The sequence below is a fragment of the Solanum pennellii genome, chromosome 6 (genome assembly GCF_001406875.1).
Source record: "Solanum pennellii chromosome 6, SPENNV200".
NCBI classification, from domain to species: Eukaryota; Viridiplantae; Streptophyta; class Magnoliopsida; order Solanales; family Solanaceae; genus Solanum; species Solanum pennellii.
In genome coordinates, this window is record NC_028642.1 from 54737525 (window position 1) to 54761017 (window position 23493).

The 23493-nt window shown below is 29.5% G+C and overlaps 3 protein-coding genes across 3 annotated transcripts; 2 read left to right on the plus strand and 1 right to left on the minus strand.

Annotated features, from left to right (window-relative positions):
* Positions 1-11821: 11821 nt before the first annotated feature.
* On the plus strand, positions 11822-14188 carry LOC107021717. Its single transcript, XM_015222421.2, has 7 exons — positions 11822-12161; positions 12263-12349; positions 12515-12721; positions 12808-12972; positions 13164-13217; positions 13315-13461; positions 13709-14188. The coding sequence occupies exons 1-7, from the start codon at positions 11952-11954 to the stop codon at positions 14090-14092; spliced, it is 1254 nt and encodes a 417-aa protein (XP_015077907.1). The 5' UTR covers positions 11822-11951; the 3' UTR covers positions 14093-14188.
* Positions 14189-15060: 872 nt separating this feature from the next.
* LOC107021590 (kinetochore protein SPC25 homolog) lies at positions 15061-18458 on the plus strand. The gene is made up of 8 exons (XM_015222284.2): positions 15061-15361; positions 15632-15697; positions 15818-15964; positions 16247-16360; positions 16516-16605; positions 16684-16806; positions 17036-17256; positions 18144-18458. Exons 1-8 carry the CDS (start codon positions 15190-15192, stop codon positions 18153-18155), a joined length of 945 nt encoding a protein of 314 aa, XP_015077770.1. The 5' UTR covers positions 15061-15189; the 3' UTR covers positions 18156-18458.
* LOC107021705 (short-chain dehydrogenase TIC 32, chloroplastic-like) lies at positions 18321-22551 on the minus strand. Its single transcript, XM_015222410.2, has 7 exons — positions 22260-22551; positions 20811-21042; positions 20630-20709; positions 20262-20415; positions 20083-20161; positions 19619-19706; positions 18321-19502 (listed from the first exon to the last, which is right to left on the minus strand). The coding sequence occupies exons 1-7, from the start codon at positions 22483-22485 to the stop codon at positions 19264-19266; spliced, it is 1098 nt and encodes a 365-aa protein (XP_015077896.1). The 5' UTR covers positions 22486-22551; the 3' UTR covers positions 18321-19263.
* Between the last annotated feature and the right edge of the window lie 942 nt (positions 22552-23493).

Sequence of the window (23493 nt, forward strand, 5' to 3'; positions counted from 1 at the left end):
ATTACAACTAAAACAACAATAAGAAGGAATATAGGCAACTACAATAACAGAAGTTGATTAGCGGATGGATTTTACGAAAAAAGTTGTATATTTAGATATTTAACTCTCTGTGGAATGTATTTGAGAAAATAATGTTTATATTAGTTATTAAACGATCCCAAATTAATTTTAAGATATGGAGTTTCTGTTACCTAGGAAAAATAATGGTAGTTTAGTTTTGTATCAACAAAACATTGTCAAAGTTTTAAAATGAGTTCATACATGTTAATCTTGATATTGATATATAAGGAAATTAATAAAGTACTATATTATAAAGGAAAACTAGTAAAATAACTTTATTGTGGGTAAGGGTGTTTCTGGATTGGTTTGGTTCGGTTATTGGTCAAATGAGAATCAAATTAACTTGGTCGGTTTTAAAATTATCAAAATCAAATCAAATATAGTATATATTTATTGGTTTGGTTGTTATCGATTTTGGTTCGCTTTGGTTGTTATTGATTTTGGTCCGTTTTGGTTTTGGTTATTTGGTTATTAATTATAGACAAAAATAAAAGAAACAACTCACTCAAAACATGAAAAAAGTGACAACAATCCATTTTAAAACGATGATAGTTAGAATGACTGACATCATAAAACATTCAATCATTGAATTTATTCTTACTAAAGCTTCAAAATTCGTTATTTTGGCCTAGAAGAAAGAGAGAGTGATATTTTCAATCTCATAAAGAATTGTCATAAACACACTCAGATACATAAAATTGATAAAATAAATATTTTCACCTTGGACATTTTATAGATTGTAATTAAATTTTGATGAAAACACATATAAGATCTTTAAAGTTGTTTATAAAAATAATATAGCGCAACTTTCACATATAGCAAATATAAATTCATATTTGTATGTTATAGCAAAGTTTAGATAATTGCACTCCATAGCAAACATACAAATTTATAATTCGCTATACAAATATAATTGAAGCGAATTGTATAAACAAAGTGTATAAAACGAGAAAGAGAAAGAGATTTGGGCAGAGAATTGTATAAAACGAAATGTATAAAATGAATTGTACAATTATAAGTGTATAGAACGATTATATACAATTTGAATTTGTATAAAACGAGAAAGAGAGAAAGACAAAAGAAACTGTGCAGGGGAGTATTTTTATTGTATAATTATAAGTGTATAGGATGAAAATAGGGAAAATTTCATATATGGCAAACGGATGTTATGAAATTACATTTCATGGGTATAGTTTACATAATTACATTCCATGGGTATAGTTTAGTTTGTTAGGTGACTCTAAATTTGTATAAAACGTTTTTTTAAAATTAAATTTATAAAAAAAATTATTTTTCAATAAATGGTAACAGTAGCACAAAAGATGCTAACAATAAATTTACATAATCCCATGATTTAAGTAAAACATTCAAAATCAAATATTTCCCCAAAAAAAGAATTCTAAAGCTATAGAAAGACAATATCAGTTCAAAATCAAATATTTTTCTAATTTTTTTAGATAAATCTATGAAACACACACACATATATTTATATATAAATTAATTATGTTGTATATATTTGCGAAATTGTATATAATTTTTATATAATATTTGTGTGTAATTGATTTTGTTGTTTTAAATTGTATATGACCATCATATATTCTTTTTAATTTTTTTTGGGTAATCTTTTTGTATACAATATTTTATTATGTTCCTATTTTTTCTTTTTGTATAATTCTAGAAATTTGTATAGTGTACAATAATTTTGGTATATATATTATAGCTATATATGTGCATCTGTGATTTCATGATATATTTTTTTTTAAAAAAAGTATCAATGATTAAACTGATTGTATATAATATTCATTTGTTAATTGTATATATAGTAAGCTTGAAATATGTTTCTATATTTGAGGGTGTAACGTTTATATATACAATATTTTATTATGTTCATAATTTTTTGTATATATCGACGAATTTGTATAATGTATTATAATATTATAGAGTGATTTACAAATTTCTTTATACAAAATTAAATAATCGTATACAAATAGCTATTGCCTCATAAGACTTTGTATATGTTACCTTAATATACAACCCACTATATACCTAACTTTAGTAATTGGTATACAACTAATAGAATATACAATTAAGAAATGTTTCATAATACTTTTTATATATTAACTTAATATACAAACCACTATATACATAACTTTGTAGTTTGTATATAAATTACACTACCTGATGTTCCCGATATTCTTCAAATTTGTCCAGTTCTGATGAGACAGATTCAATCTCTTCTGAATCAATGTTTATGACTTTTCTCTTACTTCCACCTTCAACAATCTTAATGCCGCTAGATTTCCCGTTGTTGATGACTTTATGAATTGCCATTGGGTCATTTTTTTTCATGGATCTCAATTCTTCAATAGATTGTTCAACTTAAACTTGTTTATGTTTTGCCATAGACCCTACATTAAACCAGAATCATGAGTTAACCCAATTGAAACGAAGGTGGATTATCAACAACATTCACATGCAATGACATACCTCTCGTAATCCTCATACATGGACAGAAATCATCTATTCTGATTTTGAAAGACTTGTAAATTAATAAGTAATAAAGATTTTTAAAAAAAAATATGAAAAAACTAACAATCATACTACATATACAATTGTTGTAGAAGGAATCAAGAAAAAAAATATTGAAAGCCATGAATTTGGCAGTTACCTACGAAAAGTGAAAGAACATCTGAGGGAGAAGGTCAAAATTTTCCCAATGGAAATTCAAATCAAAAGGGAAGAGTAATTTTAGGAAAAAATATGGAATGAGAATAGGAGAGATAAATTTGATTTTGAATAAAATTATATAAAAATCTTTGGATGACTATTTTTATTTTGTATACAAATAGATAGTGGGTCCCATTAATTATGACGAAAAAAATTAAAACTGTATTTACTGACCGTAAATAAATTAAACTATACCTTTATTAACTAATTACATAGGGATGTTGTCATCCCATGTAATTTTCCCATAAAAATATATGTATTTGCATGTGTGTAAACAATTTTCTCTCGCTTTATACAAACAAAAACGCAATTTATACATTTCGTTTCTTTTTGTATAAGCGAGAAAGACGAGGGTGACAACCGAGATTAAGGAGAGTGGCGAGCGAGATCTGAGAGAGGGGAACAAAAATATTTGTATTTATACAATTTCTCTCGCTTTATACAAATAGAAACAAATTTTATACACTTGTGTTCGTATAAAAGTGAGAGGAAGCGAGCAAGAGATGGAGCGAGAGAGGAGAGTGGCGAGCGAGAGTTTGAGGGAGAAAGGTGACTGACAAACAGTTTACTATGAGATACAATTAAATCAAAGGGTGGTTATAGCAATTAATTTGATTTATTAATTTGCCATTATATACAATTTTCCCTAACCATGTATGTATATTAATAAAATATATGTATATATTTGTCAGTTCAGTTTGGTTATTTATTCAATTTTTTCGAACAAAATCATAACCAACCCATATACTATCGATTTTTTTTATCAAAATCTAAAACCAAATCACACCTAACCCAAATGAAAATCGATTTGGTTCAATTTTTATCCAAATCGTGAATACCCCTAATTGTAGGTATATGGAAACCCTTTTGCCTATGTTTTATAATGGCAGATACCCAAATTGCCCTTGACACCAAGGATACCCAACATCTATAAAAGGCATCAAAAAAACCCTAATGAAACCCATCTTTTCATTGTTTGCCTCCTTTCTCTCATCTTTTCTATTTGTGGAATCGTTTAGGTTTCTTGTCAGTCATTTTCATGGCTTCTTTTAGAAAAATCACATCTTCTTTTTTTTTTCCATCATTGTATTTGATTTCGAATACTACTTTTATGAATTTAAATCAAAAAGTAGCTATAACTTTTTGTTTTTTTTAATGTTATAAAATTCGTTATTATGTGCAAAATCTTCCATCCGCTTGCCAAAATAATAATGGGCAACAGCGGCCATCTTTTGCGCAAAGTGAAAATAAATGCTCTTATGAAAAGTGAAACACTTGATGGTGTTTTGCTTATGGATCTATAAGAGATTTTAAACTTTGATAATAAGTTTAAGATTCATCCAGCACACATTGGCTATTTTCGAAATTTGGTTATTTGTTTTTTAAATTAATTTGTTATTCGTATGTATAAAATGTCCGAAATCAGAAATAACAAAATACTATTAATTTTTCAAATTATAATCTCAAAATGAGAACAGCAAATTTGTTAGAAAGTATGAATGAGATAATGTTGATCTACTTACAAATTGAATTTGACCATACAACTTGTACCTCAAATTTAATTAGAAAAACCCCAAACTTTACACAAATTCCTTTATAATAATAGGTACAGATTTTTCCAACTTATTAAGTGTAAATTTTTTGGGCATACCTTAAATAGGATCCGAAAATCTTTACCCTTCTTGGGTGGATGAGGTCCAAGCACAAGTTTACTGGGCCACATATATCAAAATGTAGGGGAATTTTGCATATAATCACTAAAAATAATTTAATTATGATTTATATTTATAGTTTGCTAATTACGATTCATAATTACATATTATAGGGAGGAGAGTGGTGAGTGAGATTGAAAGAGGGAGGAGGGAGGAGAGAGGGTAATAATTTGTATAATTTGCGATTGTGTAATTTGTGTCTTTTTGTATAATTGAGTAATACGGGATTATATAAATATGGTAAAATTTGAAATAACGAATTGATACAAACATAAACATATGAATTTTAAACAATTATACAAATTATATTATACAAAATTTAAAAATTACATGTTTATATAAAACTTTTAAAAGTTATACAAAACAAGATTGGATGTATATGGTGATAAAATTGAAAAACCAAAGAAAATCGTAATGTTACAAATACAAACTATCATATACAAGTACAAATCAAATGAAGAATCGTTTAGTTACACATTATATAACTGTGGTAAATTATACAAACTTGACTAAATATATAAATTTTAAATTAATCAATGTAATTAATAATTAATATTAACCGTAAGTGATAATTATAATAAATTATAACTGTAGTAATTAATAAAGTAGTATATAAATTTATTAATCGTGTAATTTTCCTTAAAACTTTTGTGTCAAAGGGAATGAAAGAAAAATAAATTGAAAGTTGTAGCTTATTATTTGGGTAAAGTTACCTTCTCGTGGAATTTCAATGGTACGTTGTAGTGACCAACAACAAGTGATCATTGAAATCAAGGTATATTTTGAGTTTTGACCAATCGCTTAGAAATTTGTCATGACTAATATAGTAGTGTTTAATGACTTATTTGTTTGCACTTAATAGAGGTCTGAATCTTAATCATTCAGATTCAGCTTATTAAATACGTTTGTTTTTTTATGTCTAATTCAAATTCAGCCCATGAAATTCATTTGTTTTATTTTTAGAAAAACATCTTAATGGATCTGAATAGGTCTTAATGAATCAGATGTAGGAGACTTTTAACAACATTCAGACTCATTTGATAAGTTATCAAATAATAAATCATAGATTCTCTGCTTTGGATGTGTCTTTTTATCTCATAACTAAAAATTCTCTTTCTCACTTTTCTCAATACACCATTTTTCTCAACTGATAAGTATTCATAAATCCTTTCAAGTACTTTTTTTAATATTAATAATTTTCTTGTAATTGATGTGTGTCAAAAACATTGGTTGCAATAGCATTTTTGGCGTATTGTTGTTTATCAAGGCTTTTGAATGAAAAAATAGTACTCCAAAATCACGATTATTAAAACTTTATTTATAATCAAAATTTGTATATTTTGTTGAAATGAAATTTTTATAATATTTTAATAATATAATGTTTAATTTCACTTTTACATTAAGATATTGAAAAAAAAAACATTAATTATTTAGCGTTCATATTTAGGGATCATATCTTAATATTCCAATGTGTATTCAGATCAAAACACTCAAATCTTAATGCAAATCTTAATATTTAAATATTTATTCAGATTCAGACTATCTTAATGAAAACAAATAAACCTAAGACTTTATCATATTTACAATGAAATTTGAAAGGACTAATAGAAAAAGAACACTCACTAATTTGTAGTTCTATTTTTATTTGGAAGTAGTGGCGAAATCAATATTTCTACTACTAAGAAATTCAAAGAGATTGAACGTGTATATATATATACTAGTAATTATCTGAGACCTCCTAAGGTTTATTTTTGTTTCCATCAATGCCTTATTAGTAGATCCACTAGAAAAATCTTCAGTTTTCTTCTTTCTAACCATCATTTCACCACCTTTCAAGTTTTGCAAATCAATTTCACATCTTGCTACTTCCACATCCTTCTCTTATATGGTCATTGTTTTATCATCATTTTCAGTAGATTTCTCTTTTTCATCCTGATTATTCATAAAAGGAATTTGATCATTTGAAACTTTGCGATGATTATATTCATCACCTTCAAAAAGTGGATCAAGATCATAAAAGATATCATCGTTCATATCCATCACTTTAAATTGGTTTGATAGATTGAACATCAAGATCTGAGAAGAATATAAAGAGAGAAAAAAAAAGAGTAAGAAAAAAAAAGAACTTTTTTTCGATACAATCTAAGTAAATGAAAATTTTGTTTGATATATAAGTTAAATATATTGAATAGAGATGAGATTGAAAAGAAAAAGAGAGAAAAGATTTTGGGATTTACTATAAAAGTAAAAGAGTTGTTTGTAGAGTTTCTGAATAAAAGCAGACTTAAAAGAAAAATATTCGATAAGAACGAAGTTGGTGATGAAAGTAATATTTTTTTATGGAGTGAGAGAAACAAATAAAAACAAAAAAGCGAGATTTTGTTTTTTATAATCTAAAATTATATACAAAAAAAGAGTAGGAAAAGAGAATAACTTTTTCTAATACAATCTGAGTAAATGAAAAAGTTGTTTGATTTATAAATGTGTTGAATAGAGATGAGATTGAGAAGAAAAGAAGAGAAAAGATTTCGAGACTAATTATAAAAATAAATGAGTTGTTTGTAGAGTTTCTGAATAAAAGTAGATTGAAAAGAAAAAAAATTCGATACGAACGAAGTTGGTGATGAAAGTAATATTTTATATATGGAGTGAGAGCAACAATAAAAACAAAAAAAAAAAGACATTTTTTTTACATTAATCTAAAAATGTGATCGAATTATTTTCGTGGTTATATATCAACTAGTATTTGGACACGCACGTTGCGTGTACCACTTTCTAGTGGGCATAAATATTTTTAAAAATTGCATCAATATATAATAAATATTCACAAATCAATGACATCCAATATCTAAAGTGTAATCTTGAAGATTCTTAAGTGGTATTAAATTGATTTTAATTTTAGTTTATGAGTTAAAATTTGATATGAATTTGTCAAATTTTAATAGTTTTTATATAGATATTATGTTTTGATTAAAAAAATTAAGTTAATTAAATTCATAGATTACAAACTTAATACACTCATATCATCAATTAAACCCTTGTCCTACCACACAATCAATATTACATTTCTAAACAAACTTCATTTGATATGACTCATCGCAATTATAATATATTTTTGTTAGAAAATGAATTCAACATTTTTTTTATATTTTGTGAAATATATTGTTAAAATTGTACTTGAAAAATAAAAAATATGATAAAATAATAGTATGGCATTTGAGTGATGAGTAATATAAATTCTGAATGAGAAAGGGAGGGATAAACTATGGATCAAATAACTAAAATAATCAACTAAAATTAAAGCAAAGAAAGTTAATATAATTTCATGAGTAAAATAACCAAAATATGATCTTGTATTCATTCCTTTTTTTCTTAACATGGGTTGTTATCCTCTTTTCTTTCTTTTGGATGAAAACTCCATTAAAAATAATTAAATTCAAACAAAGAAAGTAAAGGCGCATAGCCAATGAATATCACATCACTAACATACCAAAGCTCATAAATACATTTTTTACTTTTATTGAGTTATGATGATTGTTATCAAAATTCAATCATTAATTAGTTTTATACACAAATAACTCACATGAATTTGCATATGAAAATTCAATAAATTTGACCTACTATTAATAAAATATAATAATAATAATAATAATAGTAAAAAAAAAACAGACAAAGAATTGTGCTAAAAAAAATCATGTCAGAACAAAATGTGACTTACCCCGTTTGTATTGGCACAACTCAAAGTACAGTTCTATGCGATCGACACTGAAGCATCTCATCAATTGATTCTCCCTATAACAAAAAAAGTCATCTCATAAGCTATCGACAAAATTACAAATTTTATTTTTCATCAGATATTAAACTCTTAAACATCAGACAAACATCATAAATTATATTATAAGTAAGAAGTAAGAAATAAAATAAAAAATAACTTAAAATAACATGCATAATGCAGTATTCAAAAGAAAAATGTTTCAATGCTCTCTATCAAACTCATAATAAAATAAAATATAAAAAGCAAGAAGAAATACCTATATGAAATGAAAAGACAAAGATCATAGTGAGTAATGTAAAGAGACATCAGTTTCTTTAGAAGATTATTAATAAATAATTATCTTTTTAATAATATTTAAATCATGTAAAAATATATATTTTAAGTACAATATGATATGATTATTATTTAATATTTTGTTAATTAAATATTTTTATTTAATATAAGGATAAAATAGTAATTCAACATTGTACTTTGATGCTTCCCACTTATAATAATATATGATATAGTATATAAATTTAAATGAGACTCGACAATGCTGACTTGACTTTTATTTATTAAAAATGATAAATGACCACATGGTCTCCACATTCTGATTCTCCACTTAAACCTACACATGCTTAATGCTTGAACAGCTGAGGAGCCAAGTTATTTTTGCATTAGTGTCTCTAATCTTCATTTGCCAAAAAATTAGCAAGTTGATTAGTCTCGCTCCAATATGAATAATTGTTAACTTTCAGTACTTCTCTAAAATCTTCAATAATTAGCAAATTCAATTAATTAACCAAATTACTTCTACCATATTCATCCTTAACTTCGCAAGGAAATTACATTTTTCGGGCTATATATTTGACAATTTGGTTATCAAGGTGATAATAGCGTTGTGATAATTAAAGTTTGTGTACGTTATATTCTCTCTAAACTCCATAAAAATAGAAATAAAATATACGTATACTTTATTTTCTTTAAATTTCATTTGTGAAATTCTATTGGTGAGTTGTTATAGTTTGTGCAGTAACACATACTCCTTCTGTTTCAATTTATATGACATATTTTATGTTTTGACTGAAAATTTACGTATGTAATCTTTAATTTTTTTAAAATGAAATTTATATATTTGTAAACTACGTAAAAATTACTATGAATCACAACAATTGATAATTCAAAATGTTTAAAAAATTTATAAAAAATTTACGATCAAAGATAAATTTATTTAATTTTTAAAATTCGAGGAGGGAATAACTATTTATGTAAGTATATAAGTAAAGGTCGTAGCTCAATTTTTTTTTTGAAGATATAAACCACGCCCATAAAATATGATTGAGAAGATTCAAAAGAAAAACAATAAATTTATAATTTCAAGGCAGTGAGTGGGGAATCTACTTTCGAAAAAGGGAAACTTTAGTGCTCATGATAATAGTATATGAAATCATTCAAAAATAAATAATATATAATTTCTCAGCTTATAATACTGGAATTTTGAGAATTGAAACTTATGGGCAAATATTCACCTTGTAACACACATTTCATTCTTTGTACTAAAAAAACGAGATGAAATAATATATTACTACTTGTATTTTTTTATAAGAAAAAACTATAGAGGAAGTGGGAGGCAACTGTCACAAAACCTCATAAAGGTAATTAAAAAGAGAACCTAATTGCCTATGGCTATTGGCTTCTCTGAAATATACTAAAGTAAATATAGTGCAATACCATGTGCTAAGATAATTTCTAAGCTTATCTAATACTATTTATATTTTATGTGTTTGTTTTTAGGTTATCGAACAAGTGCAAATTTATCCAATGCGCATAGGAAGGATAATAATCGTGAATTTTTTTTAAAAATTTCAACGAAAAATTAATTTCAAATTCATATATTAAACTCGGTTGAAGTCGTAAAAAATTAATCTCAATCTATATATTGAATTTGATTGAACCTGTAACTTATAAAGTACTTATTCAAAAAACAAGTCCATAAATTTAGATTATGATTAATGTTGTGTAACTAATTTAAACTGAGTGAGGTTTTTGACTTAGAAGCGACGCCATGATTAGGGGTTTGGAGGTTCTAAATTTTAAGATAGTATTGGGTATGAACCCACAACACTTGTGTAAAAGACATTTGCATCGTCACTTTATTATCACTGAGTTGTCAATCAATTTTGTCAGAGGTGCACAAATAAATATACATAAATATTTAGTATATTTATTTAAAATCTAGTGAGTCCATCCGAAGCTACAAACCCCCACCTAACTCTGCCAAAACCAACACAAACACAAACACATACACAAATAATTGTTTTTGTATTTGTCTAATTAATCATCATATCATATATTCTAAAAGCATGAATAAAAAAGTTGAAAGATGAATTACGGTTTTACTCCTTCTATAAATTAAATTGTTATAAAATATTTAAATATTTGATTGTATAAATTTAATTAAATATTAATGACTTTCCTAAGATTAATTCCTAATTAAATATCTAAATTATTAATTTTTTATCATCTATAATCTATATGTATATAATAATTATATATATATTTTTAAAAAAAAAATCTCAACCTAAATTTCTTTACTTTTCCTCTTCTTATAACTTTTTTCTTAACCCCTCTCATGAATAATATAATTGATGTGGATAAAGTATTATCCTTTATGATCAATAACGAAATTTAATAATTAAAAGGGTGCAAATCTACAAAATGGAGACACATTGATAATGTCCTCTTGATTATTATTAAAGAATGACTTTAGCTTCACAAATTTAAATTCGTTGATGCTTAATTACATGATAAGAACTTTAGTTGTTCTTTCTACATGGTTTACTAACTTTAATTATTATTATTTTCATATTCTTCATTTATTTATTATTATTTTCTAATTACTTATTCAACTTTTATACTCTTAATATTCATAATTCTCATCTTTTCATATTGATAACCGCCAAATATTTAAACTAAAACTTTAAGATATCTTTTGATATTCCTTCTATTCTATTTATATAAATTCAACTTCTTTATCTCATGAAACCCCTACCAAGACTATTAGGCTATTATTTTTATTCTATAGTAAAAGTAGACGATGAAAACTCTTGAATTTTGATAGGATATGAAAGGAGTCGATAAGAACTCAGAGAGTTATGTACTAATTTTGTACTTATTTTTTTCATCTATATATACATCAATCTTAAAAGAATAATGTCTAAATTGTATTTTTTCTTAAATATTCTTTTTCTTTTTGTCTTTTTGTCTTTTTTTTCTCTCTGTTAGACTTCTTAATTTAGTTTTCTATGAATGTTTCATTGCCGTAAGTCTTTATTCTTATTTTGTAATTGTTATATTTTATTATTCATTACAATTTACATATTTATTTTCATAAAATTTTAATCATTCTAACGTATCTATAAAAATTCACATTAAATACACGTGCTGAGAAACTAGTTCTTTAAAAAGACCAAAAAAGGTTTTGAAAATGGTGAGTGAGTGACCTTGTTTTAACTTTTACTCTTTGGACTTTTCCTTTATTAGTCTCTTTTTTTTTGTATGGATTTGTAGGTAGCTAGAGAAGTTGTTTCCATGGACAAAAAATTGGAATAAATCCTCTTGGCTTCTTCTTGTCTTGCTGCTCATTTCAAAACTAGACAACCACAAAGGGTCAATACAACAATCCAAAATTAATCATCATGATTAGTAGTAGTAATTCTAAGTCATTTTCAATCATTTTTTCATTTGTTGGTTTCTTGTTTCTTGCTTCTACATTTGCTACTGTCATCTCAGATCCAACTGTACAACATTCAAACCAAACTTTTAAACCAAAGCAAGAGTTGATCAAACTTAAGAGATTAAGGACTTATCTCAAGAACATCAATAAGCCAGCAGTTAAGACAATTCAGGCAAGTTATCTTTTTTCTCAAGATTAAAGTTTTAATCTTTTTTCATTAATCAAGATTATGAAAATAATGATACCCCTTTGTTTTCTTTTTTGTGATTGTAGAGTTCAGATGGAGATCTAATAGATTGTGTATTATCTCATCTTCAACCAGCTTTTGATCATCCTCAACTCAAAGGAATGAAGCCATTGGTAGTAGTTTTACATATATATAAAAGTTGTCGAATCCTCTTTGTATAATAGTTTTTTAGCCCTCGTATTTAAATTCCTAGCTCCGCCACTGAACCTGAGAAATACTCGAGGCTTAAAAGAGCAGAACTCATTCACTCTAAATTTTGGATTTTTGACTGAATGTAGGAACCTCCAACTAGGCCTAAATCGAATGAATCAACAGAAATTAGGAGCTATCAGTTGTGGAGAGTTTCAGGAGAATCGTGCCCCGAAGGGACAGTTCCAATAAGAAGAACTACAGAGAAAGATGTTATGAGAGCTAGTACTTTACAAAGATTTGGAAAAAAAATTATAAGAGGAGTAAGGCGCGACACAATGAGCAATGATCATGAGGTTTGTTTGTGTATATGTAGATTTAGTTTAAATTTGAAAGACGAATATTGTACCTGATTTGTTCGATTCATAATTGTAATTTGCAGCATGCAATAGCATTTGTGAATGGTGAAGAATATTATGGTGCAAAGGCTAGTATTAGTGTATGGACACCAAAAGTAACAGACCAATATGAATTCAGTTTGTCACAACTATGGATTATTTCTGGTACTTTTGGTGATGATCTTAATACCATTGAAGCTGGCTGGCAGGTAAATATAGCATCTGCAAATTCATCTAGTTAAAACATTGATGATCGATGAAGTGTATGATTGCTGCTAAGCTAAGCTGTGACATCAAACTAACCATATGGCAGCTAATAATTAGTACAAAGTTTCAGTGTAAACAGAGATTTGGTACATTAAAAATTGCTTAATTGCACATGCCATGTTCATATTGTCAGGTTAGTCCAGAACTATATGGAGATATCTATCCTAGGTTCTTCACATATTGGACGGTGAGACTTGTTTACGTTAAGTTAATCTTTGTGTCGTTGATGCTTTAGACATTCGCAGACTGAAAATATATTCTACTACATTTTTAAAAAAATGCAGAGTGATGCATACCAAACCACTGGATGCTACAATTTACTCTGTTCAGGTTTTGTGCAAACAAATAACAAGATTGCTATGGGGGCTGCAATATCTCCAACATCATCAACTGATGGTAGTCAATTGGATATTGGCATAATGATATGGAAGGTATACTCTATACTTAAGCCCTCCATAAATATCTTTAACCGTCTGTTTATCTTTTATATGAGATGGTCACATACTTCAACATGATATCAGAGTCAGACCTATTCCAGTTCATTGTTTACCGATGTTCTCTCCCCCCCCTACATCATCTTGTCCTGAGTGTGAGGGGGAAGGGGGTCATCGATGTCCGGTGTATACTCTTTGAGATAATATAGTCACACTAACAAACACACAATTTGGTTTTGTGTAGGACCCAAAGCATGGAAATTGGTGGCTAGAATTGGGGTCAGGGCAATTAGTAGGGTATTGGCCATCATTTTTGTTCAGCCATTTGCAAGAACATGCAAGCATGATACAATTTGGAGGAGAAATAGTGAACTCAAGATCATCAATACAAGGATTACACACATTAACACAAATGGGAAGTGGTCATTTTGCAGATGAAGGCTATGGCAAGGCATCTTATTTTAGAAATTTGCAAGTTGTTGATTGGGACAATAATTTGGTCCCATTATCAAATCTTCATCTTTTAGCTGATCACCCAAATTGCTATGACATTAAAGCTGCAAAAAATAATGTTTGGGGTGATTATTTTTACTATGGTGGTCCTGGTAGGAATTCAAATTGTCCATAAAGAAAATATCATCACAACATTTTCTTGATCTTGTAGAATAGGTACATATCATGTATTTTTTCCAATTGAATATATTGTGTTTTGTGTCATATTTTATTACAGAATGAATTGGCTTTGCTCATATAACTAGTTCACTCACAATTAGATATAGCCATGTAATTTTTTGGTAACAAGTTGATAATATACAAAATAAAATGGTTTCTTTAACAAAGCCTGACAGGCTAATCCGAGCTTTCCTAGGATTGATCGCTTCAACCAATAAGATTAATTCTATATTAAATTGCACATTTTTCCTTTTTAAATGAGTTAATTTTTAAATTTTATCTTTGAGCAATGAGACATAAGTTGTTTAGAACTTGAAGTTACATTTTAACATAACTTGTGTAATATTATAGTCGAAAATATAATAATATAATTTTTGCTAAAATATTATTTATTACGAGGGATATAAGTTAGAAATCAAACACAAAATAGGAGTAAAACAGCAAATAACCCCCTATCTACTTGCACTTTTAAGAAGTTCACTTATATTATTGATAAAGTCTCTTAACTTAGTAAACCCCCCCTCCCCCTTTTCTTTTTCTTTTTTATGATAAGATAATAGATCATTTGCACTTCAACATATATTTTGTGTTGATTGTTGATTTTTGTTCATAGAAGTAAATAACTTTTTTTACGTGACATAAATTTATATTTCTCCATCATAATATTTACAAATATGCCTTTACGACTTTAACAAACTTATGTTTCGCTACTCATTTAAAGAACAAATCAAAATCAATTTAGATTTTCATATTATTATATATTTGATGGAGATGAAAATTGCTCAACTTTGGTAAACTTATAGGACCAAAACAGCTAAAGAGTGTATTTAAGGAGTTACTTTGCACATACGTACAAAAGACTAGGGACCTTTTATGTTATTTTCTCGTCAAAATCAACTTTTCGGGGGCTCAATCATTGTCATCCACCATTTTTTCAAGAAAGAAAAAAAAATCGCGGGCTTTGAAAAACTTCATCTCCCACCAAATTCTAAATCTCACAAAAAACTGTGTAAAATTTCTCTGATACACCAAAAAAAAGGGGTTTGAGAAGAGATGCAGAATGGAGCAGCAGCAGCAACTCTACGAGCAAAAATGGAGCAACTTAGGTTAAAATGTAACAGGGATTTACAAATTCAACAACAGAGTATAGATGCAGGCGCTATCTCTTTTTGGAAATCGTTGGATTCAACGAAGACCCAAGCTCAACAAACCCTTCAATTCCAAGGTAAAATTGAAAGGGTTCTGTTTTTTCTAATGATTTTTAGTTGGAGTTTTACTCGCAGCGCATTCTGTATATGATGGAATTTAGTTTGTCAAACTTTTCCATTCACAAACATTCTAAAAAGTATCAGTCTTTGAAGGGTATTTTCTATTTTGGGATTGAATTGAACTCTATTTAAAAAAAGAATCATTTTTTTTTCATGGGGGTCCATTTTTATGGAATCTTATAATTAAGTATTTTTTGTTTTGATGTTTTTTTTTTTGGTCATGGTAGAAAAACTTGGGAAATTGAAAACTGAGCTTAGAGAGGCAGAAGATAATTTAGTAAAAGCACTTGCAGGTATATATCAATCTCTCACAATATATTATTTTACATGCTGTAGACTGTAGTATATTGTTTAGTCTTAATGTCCATTGCTATTTTTCTGTTAATAACTTTATCAAGTCATCACATTTTCAGTCAAGACCCGAAAAGAGGCAAAGAGGATAAAAATAGCTGAACTAATATCTACTACCAATGCTAGAGTGGAAGAGCTTAGAGGGGTCATGGAAGATAAAAGGGTCAGGAAACATGAATATTCCGCCCTAATATCTCAACAAGATGATGGTAAATTTCATCTATGTAAAAGTTATGCTATTCTCATCTGTTAACTTCTTCAAATAACGTTTTCCTTCTCTCATTCCGTTTATAAACATGAGTCATGTTTCGAGCCTTTTAATTAGAAAAATAGGAAGTGGCAATGTTTCGGGAAGTTCAACAACAGCAAACCTAGTGCAGTCCCACTAGTGCTTTTGCACACGTAATTCTTATCAATTTTTGCTGTTTTCGTTAAGTGTTTCATATTGTGTGGTTATTGAGCTGTGCTTTTCTTTTATGTTGGGGTGAAAGCTCTGGAAGCACTTGAAGAAAAGCTTAACCAGAACACTGGACATAGAGAGGCAATAGAGGAGGCTACTGGGTGGTACAATAAGGTGCTTGGTTTACGTATTGAATGTGGCCTAGGTATGTCGAATCTTCTCTGCTAGACACATTTGAGCATACCACGGCAAATCTTTTCTTGCCGAACATGCTTTATAATAAAAACAGATTTCTATACAGATTGTGAACTCTAATACAGATACAATTCTTTAAACATTCACGGCCTACATTCTCTGCAGGAGTAAAATTCATCTTTACCAATATAAATGCCAATAATCCAGATGATGAGTACTCTTTTACTGTTCGTCGTGAGAATGATGCACATACTTGTAAGTTTGGTCTTGATCAACTTTAATATATTGAAGGTAGTTCTGAATGATAATTCTTTCCTTTGTTTGGATTGTTAGTGATTGATTGTGATCCACAGCTGAGTGACGCAAAAGAACTGATTATTGAGTTAAATAAAAGCAATGGAATGTTCAAGTTTGTCAGGACTATGAGAGAGAAGTTTCTAGAAGCTGTAGCACGTGGTATGCTGTGTCTTGCCTGTTTCTGTTTATTTTTCTTTTGAAAATAAAATAAAATCATGGCAATATATTGATAGTTGTACAAGACATTCAAAAGTAATTAGTATAGTTTGCAGACTTACAAGTATGATTGGAGTATTTTCACCTTTCATGCAAATGCAGTTACAGTTTCTGATTTTGGATATGTTTGATAAGCTGCTCTTAAGGGGTTGTTTTATTTGGTTTCTACCAGGATTAACATCACAAGATCAAGATACTTCTTTGGTCTCTATGCCTACGGTGATGTCTTCCATCTCAATTATTAGTAGAGATGAATCTTCACCCCAGAAAGCGGAGCCTCAGTCTGATGAATATAAGAGAGCTTCCAGGAAGCTTGCCCTTGGTAAAAGGGATAGGTCAGCCATTCTCTCTCCTGTATCTGCATCATCTCTTCGCAGATCTCCTCGTTTTAAGGTATCTTTCTGTTAACCCCAAACATATTTTGACAATTCGCTCAAATCAATAATAGTGTTTATTTATCCCTTGATTTCCTTGGAAGATGTTGAATAGATAGAAAATAAGTAGTCCATTTATTGTTGATTCTATTTATAAACACCGTGATATGAAACCACCTAAGGCTAGAAACTAATCTGAAACCAGAGAACACCTATGTTCAGAAAATTGATTTTAAAAAAATAGCCTGTGCATAGCTATATGAATCCTTGCTGAACATGTTACACTTGAAACCTATCTTTGTCCATCATTATACAGAAATAAACAAGATCCAATAATTTGATACATTTTCTGAATGTTTGTTCAAGAAAACATTTTCTGAATGATTACAGTGATAACTAACAACAACATACCCAGTGTAATTCCACAAGTTGAGTCTGAGGAGGGTAGTGTGTACGCATATCTTACCCCTACCTTGGTAGATAGAGAAGTGGTTTCCAAGAGACCCTAGGCTCAAGTAAAAGCAGTTCGAAAAAAGAGATCAATGAGAGAGGAGAAGCCAAGACAATGCTAGAGAAAGCATGATAAATCATGCTAAAAGAAGGAACAACCACTACAACAAAGTAATATGATAGTCGAAGTGCAAGAAACACTAAATAGCAACACAAATGGATTACAGCTATAACAAACATTCTCACTAATTTCACAGCATTAGATGAATGATTACAGAAGTGAATTAACCCCAAATAATTGATTTAGTATGCCTTTTCGGGAATTTTTTTTTTTACCAGAATACACTGCTGCTTAATGAATCATCTCATAGCATTAATAAAGTCAACTAGATTGGATTTGAATACGCATGTCATACAACATGAGACCCTAACGAACAAAATTTTCTTCTTTGGCAGGTCAAGAAATGATAATTATCAGCACTTCTTTTTTCATCTAGATTTGTTGAAGCAACTTCTTGAAGTTGATCAGCCAGCATATATTCTCAATTGGCGAGCACTGACTAGCAAATACTCCCTCTTCAGTTTATGTATATTATTTTCCTTTATAGTTTGTCTGAAAAAATGTGACCTTAATATATTTAGTAAATTTTTAATTCTAACATTACCATGTTACCTTAGGAAAATCCCTTGTAGGAATGACATGACATGTTTAAGACTTGAGACTCACTAGATATTTTTAGTATGTTATATACACCTTTAGTTTACGACCAATTTAGAAGTCCTTTTTATATTCTTATACTTGATTTTTGCTAAAAGTATATCGTTACAGCTTTTGAATTATCAATTCCATCCTCCTTACTGTTATAATGGTCGTGGTCTTTGCAAGAACTTAATGGTTTTTACTTCTTTTCACTTAAATCTTGTTGCATCTGTTATAGAACAGAGACAGCTGACTGCTGCAGTTATTTTTTTCTGTTCTGCCTCTAGTCTTTGTACTTGATTTGTGTCGTATTGGTAGAACACTTCAATAGAAAGATAGTACAAGAGCGGACACTCACATTGATCGATTGCTTAGAATGCAGCAGTGGATGTTACTAACATAACCAAACTTTTCTTTCTGTATTGTGCTTTTCATGCAGTGATACATGATAAAAATTTATTATAATATTGATTCTTTTGGGGTTACAGCTACTTGCAATATTGATCTGAAGACAAAATCAATAGTGTCATGTAGATGTCTGGTAAAGTTGATGAACTTGATGGCATCCATTTTACTGGTATTTGTGTAATCCAAAAGGTATTTATTACATGGAAGCAGAGGTGGTAAAGGGCCACTAATGGTGTTTTTTTGAACCTAGCAAATTACTCAATTGAATTTTCTAAGTGCTAAGAGAAAAGGGAAAGCATGTTATAGTCCATAATAATTGTCTGGGGCCATCGAAAAAGATGAAGGGAATTTTCTGCATTTATTAGTAAGTACTGCAACTGTTCCATTTTACGTGACATTGTTTCCAATCACGTTTTTTATATTCAAAACTTCGTATTGATTCAAATTATGTTGGAACAGAGTGCATATTTACAGATCTCTCTCTCTCTCTTGAAAAAATCTTCGATGAATTAGAGCACGAGTGTGCTTCCATAGTTTATGAGCTTCAATTTCATCATTAGCTAAAGCTGAGCAGTGACATTCATTGCAATCGGCAAAGTATTTCCCATTTACTCCCCTTGTTTGTGGATTCAGTGCAACATAACATGTACTTGCTGCACCCTGTGATGTTGACTTAAGAAGCTTTGATGCCATAAAATAGAGAGAATCTGTGTAAATTTTATGAGGAAAAGTTAGTTTCTTTTAGTTGTCTTTACTTCTTTCAGCCGCAAAATTTAAGTGAAAAGCCAAGAAAAAGCTAAAAGAGACGAAAGAAAATGCATGCCTGTGATAAAGCCCTTATGATCCCTTGTTATTCCTGTCTTCACAATGCCTGGATGTACAGCATTGATAGCTACATTTGCATTTCTTGCCTGTTATGCAGATTCCAACAGATAAATTTTCAGTATCCAAAAACAGATCTATTGGGCAAAACAACTGGAGAATTGACACCAATGGTAAGCTGAGGTAGTGAGCAAGAGGCTGTTTCTGGAAGACCTATGACTCGAGTACAATAATCAGAGTGAGTATGAAAAGAAAAAATGACTGAGCAGAAAATTTAGCAACTAATACGGAAATAGTAACAACAACAATATAAAGCAAGACGCTACTAGAATAAAAAGCTACTACTACTACAGACACCACCAACCCTAAACCCTTTACGAAGCAAGAGAACATTTCCACTACCTATTAACTTTCTACCCTAGTTCACGACCTCCAGGAAAAAAAAAGTAGGCATATATTGTTCACCTTTAGCTGTCTTGACAATTCCTTGGCATGTAAAATGTTGGCCAATTTCGACTGAGCGTATGCTCGAGTACCATTATATCTGTAAGCAAGCAATTCAAAAGAAATTAGATTAGTACTACTTGTTTTCATTTTTTGATATTAGTGTATTATTAATGAGTTAAGGATTGTAATGTACTTACTTTTTAGGATTAAGCATTTGGCTGAAGCAAAACTCATCTCTTTTTACCCAGTTGTGAACTACAGAACTAACATTTACAATCCTTCCTTCAATCCCTGTCTGTTCTGCTGTCTCTACCATCTTATCTAGCAGCATCTCTGTCAATAAAAAATGACCTGTCTAACAACATAACCGTAAGGTCTCGTGTTCAAATTCTAGTGAGACAAAAAACTCGGGGATTTCTTCCCATCTGTGCAAGCTTTAGTTACTAGTGCTGATGGGAGGTAGCATGTATACGTGATTTATGGATTCGTTGAGGTACATGCAAGTTAATCAGGACGTCATGATTGTCAAAACAAATATTGTTATTATAGAACAGGATTTAGTTACCTAAGTAGTTTGTTGCAAATGAGAGCTCAAATTTGTCTTCAGAGAACTCTAACTTCTGTGAGAATTTGCCTGCATTATTTCTGTATGACAAAATTTAAGTCATCAGTGGCAGAGTCAGGATTTTCACGGAGAGTGATTCAAAATATAGAGAAAAAGGAAAAGTACAAACTAAGAAACATACATAAGAATGTGAAGAGGCAATCCTAAAGACAAGAATTGGGCACAAAATCTTTGAATAGAAGCAAATGAACTCAAATCTATCTCTAATAAAATAATGTCAGCCCAAGGACTATGTTTTTTTATGGTTTCCTTTAGTATGGCTGCCTTCTTCAAATCCCTTGCTGGAATAACTAATCTTACACCCCTCTTTGCCAATATCCTTGCTGTTTCTGCTCCAATCCCAGATGTTGCACCTGTAAAATTTTCAATCATCGGAATCCGAAAGGAAAATTAAAACGAATTTAAGTTTTATATACTGTCAGTACTAAAATAAACATTTATACAATTAGGTCATTTATAAGGTGATTAATTACATGTAGTTTATCTTATAACAATGCTATCTGGACCAGTTTGTGTGCAGCTCGACTAATTCGACAGGGTACCAGTGTGTATATAACGTAAATCGAATTAAAAAAAAAGGAAGGAAATGTAAATCATGCTTTGTCTTAACTTTACATGACAAATTGAAGATAGAGCACTAATATAATGTATGGTGAATAAAATTGTAATCTATGAAAGTGTGGACTGTGATTTAAATAAATAGATATTGAACTTTTTGTTATTAAAGATAGCATGATTACTTCTCATTACTGTCCAGATATAAACTATATATTTCTAAATATTAATCTATAAGAGAATAGTACTCAGTTAAGACAAAACCAAATCTTCCTTAATTTTTTTTTAAAGAACCACTAAAGACCCTGTTTTCCTCTTTTCTTGGAGGCAGAGTTATCTTAAAGATATTACCAGCACTGGTGGAGCCAGGAATTTCATGAAGGTTATCCAGAAATTACACACACAAAAAAAAAAGAAATTTGTTGTTGAAAAGGGGAAAATTTATTGCTAGTGAGATATGAATACGTGAACAGTGACTTGTTCAAGGTGTCTGAAACCCATTCAAGGGATCTGAAATCACTGGGCTACAATAACATATTATGTTAAGAGTATTTAAATTATGTTATTTAATCATTGTTTATCATTATACAATATTTTCTTCTGATGAAGGGTGTCCAGCATGTGCCTCCGCCCCTATTCCCAGACACTTCACTTGTGGGACTTATACTGAATATGTTTTTGTATATTTTAATGAAATTACATGTATATCATATAGTAGACTGGGAATTTGGCATACATAAAATGACCTATCATATGAATGGTTCTCGTAAAATGTGTTACAGAGTAAGTAACTGTTTCAGGAGACAACATGATGAGTGAATACACCAATCGTACCCTACATCTGAAAAACACACGAAGAAGCTGAGGGGATTCAACGAGTGTATATGAACAAAAGACTTCCTCTTCCATCTTATGGAACAGAAATTCTTCTGCATAGATAGAATGAAACGAAAACGAACATATGATGCAACAATCTATAACCATACAACGAACATATAGGAATTCCGAAACTAACCAGTGATAATAGCAGTAAGCTGAGAAGAGAAAGAAACAGAACAAACTTGAGTGACTTGTTCTGCAGTTGTTTTAGAACCATAACCACTTGCACCAGCAATGCCTGCTAAATACTTGAGAGTAGCCTTCATAAGGTCACAACTTAGAAATTTGAACTGCAATATTGCACTTATTGTTGAAAAACATGTATATATAAATGCCTTGTAATTAACCTTGTGAAAATCCATGCAACAAAATATATAGTAGTATATACAGAACAGAATCCCTATAATATTGTCAGAATATTTCAACTTAAGGGATAAAAAAGTTATGGTGTTTTTATTTGACTATTAGATGATTATTATGTCATATAGTATGGCACACGCACACAATTATGTGATTTTTTAAAACTTTCTTGCTTTGAATAATTGTTGTCTGCCCTTATTAGTCTTACCTTACTTTTTTACTTTTTTTCAACCATGTTGGGCAAAGATTAAATTTTTTTTATTGTTTTTAGGGTACAAACATTAACTGTTGTGTTTCCACCAAATGTAGTATTCTTTTTCTTTTGTTAAAAGGGTATTTTTTTTAGTGTAATATACCATCAAGATTACTCAACTCTCCTTAAATTATGAGATTGTGTTGAAGTAACTAAGATAACTTACCTGTTCTAATATATAATATAATATTGTGATATAATTCGTTAATGACTTTTGACAGGGAGTAGGCTGGTGCCAGTAGGGTATGTAAACGAGGACAAATCACATGATTTTATACTGGTCAGTTTTGAGCTGTTGATTGACGATTGCTCCATCTCTTAGAAAAGGATACGGGGGGCCTGTCTTATAATAAAGCGGGTACTCTCTTCTCTTATGTGCGCTATATTATTTTGTCCTACTCATTAAGGAATGATCCGGAATTAAGCCAACCATCAAGCTCAAAAGCTAAAATTATTGAGTTTGATTGAATTGATACGTTGTTTCTAACTCTGCCCATGACTATTAGGTGATCTTATGAGCTAGCTTTTGAATTTAAATCATGCCAAGGTCCATTAATATGGTGAAGAGAAGAGTAGTATTAAATAGTATTAAATTTTATTTAAGATAATGAAATTATATTTTTAGTTAATATTTTCTCTAAGGGCTTACAAAATACAAATATGACAAATAAAATTGATCGGAAGTAAAATTTCTTTGACATTTTTTGCTTTGTCGAACCTTCGGTGGTCACAGCATGGGAAAAAAGTTGACATGTTT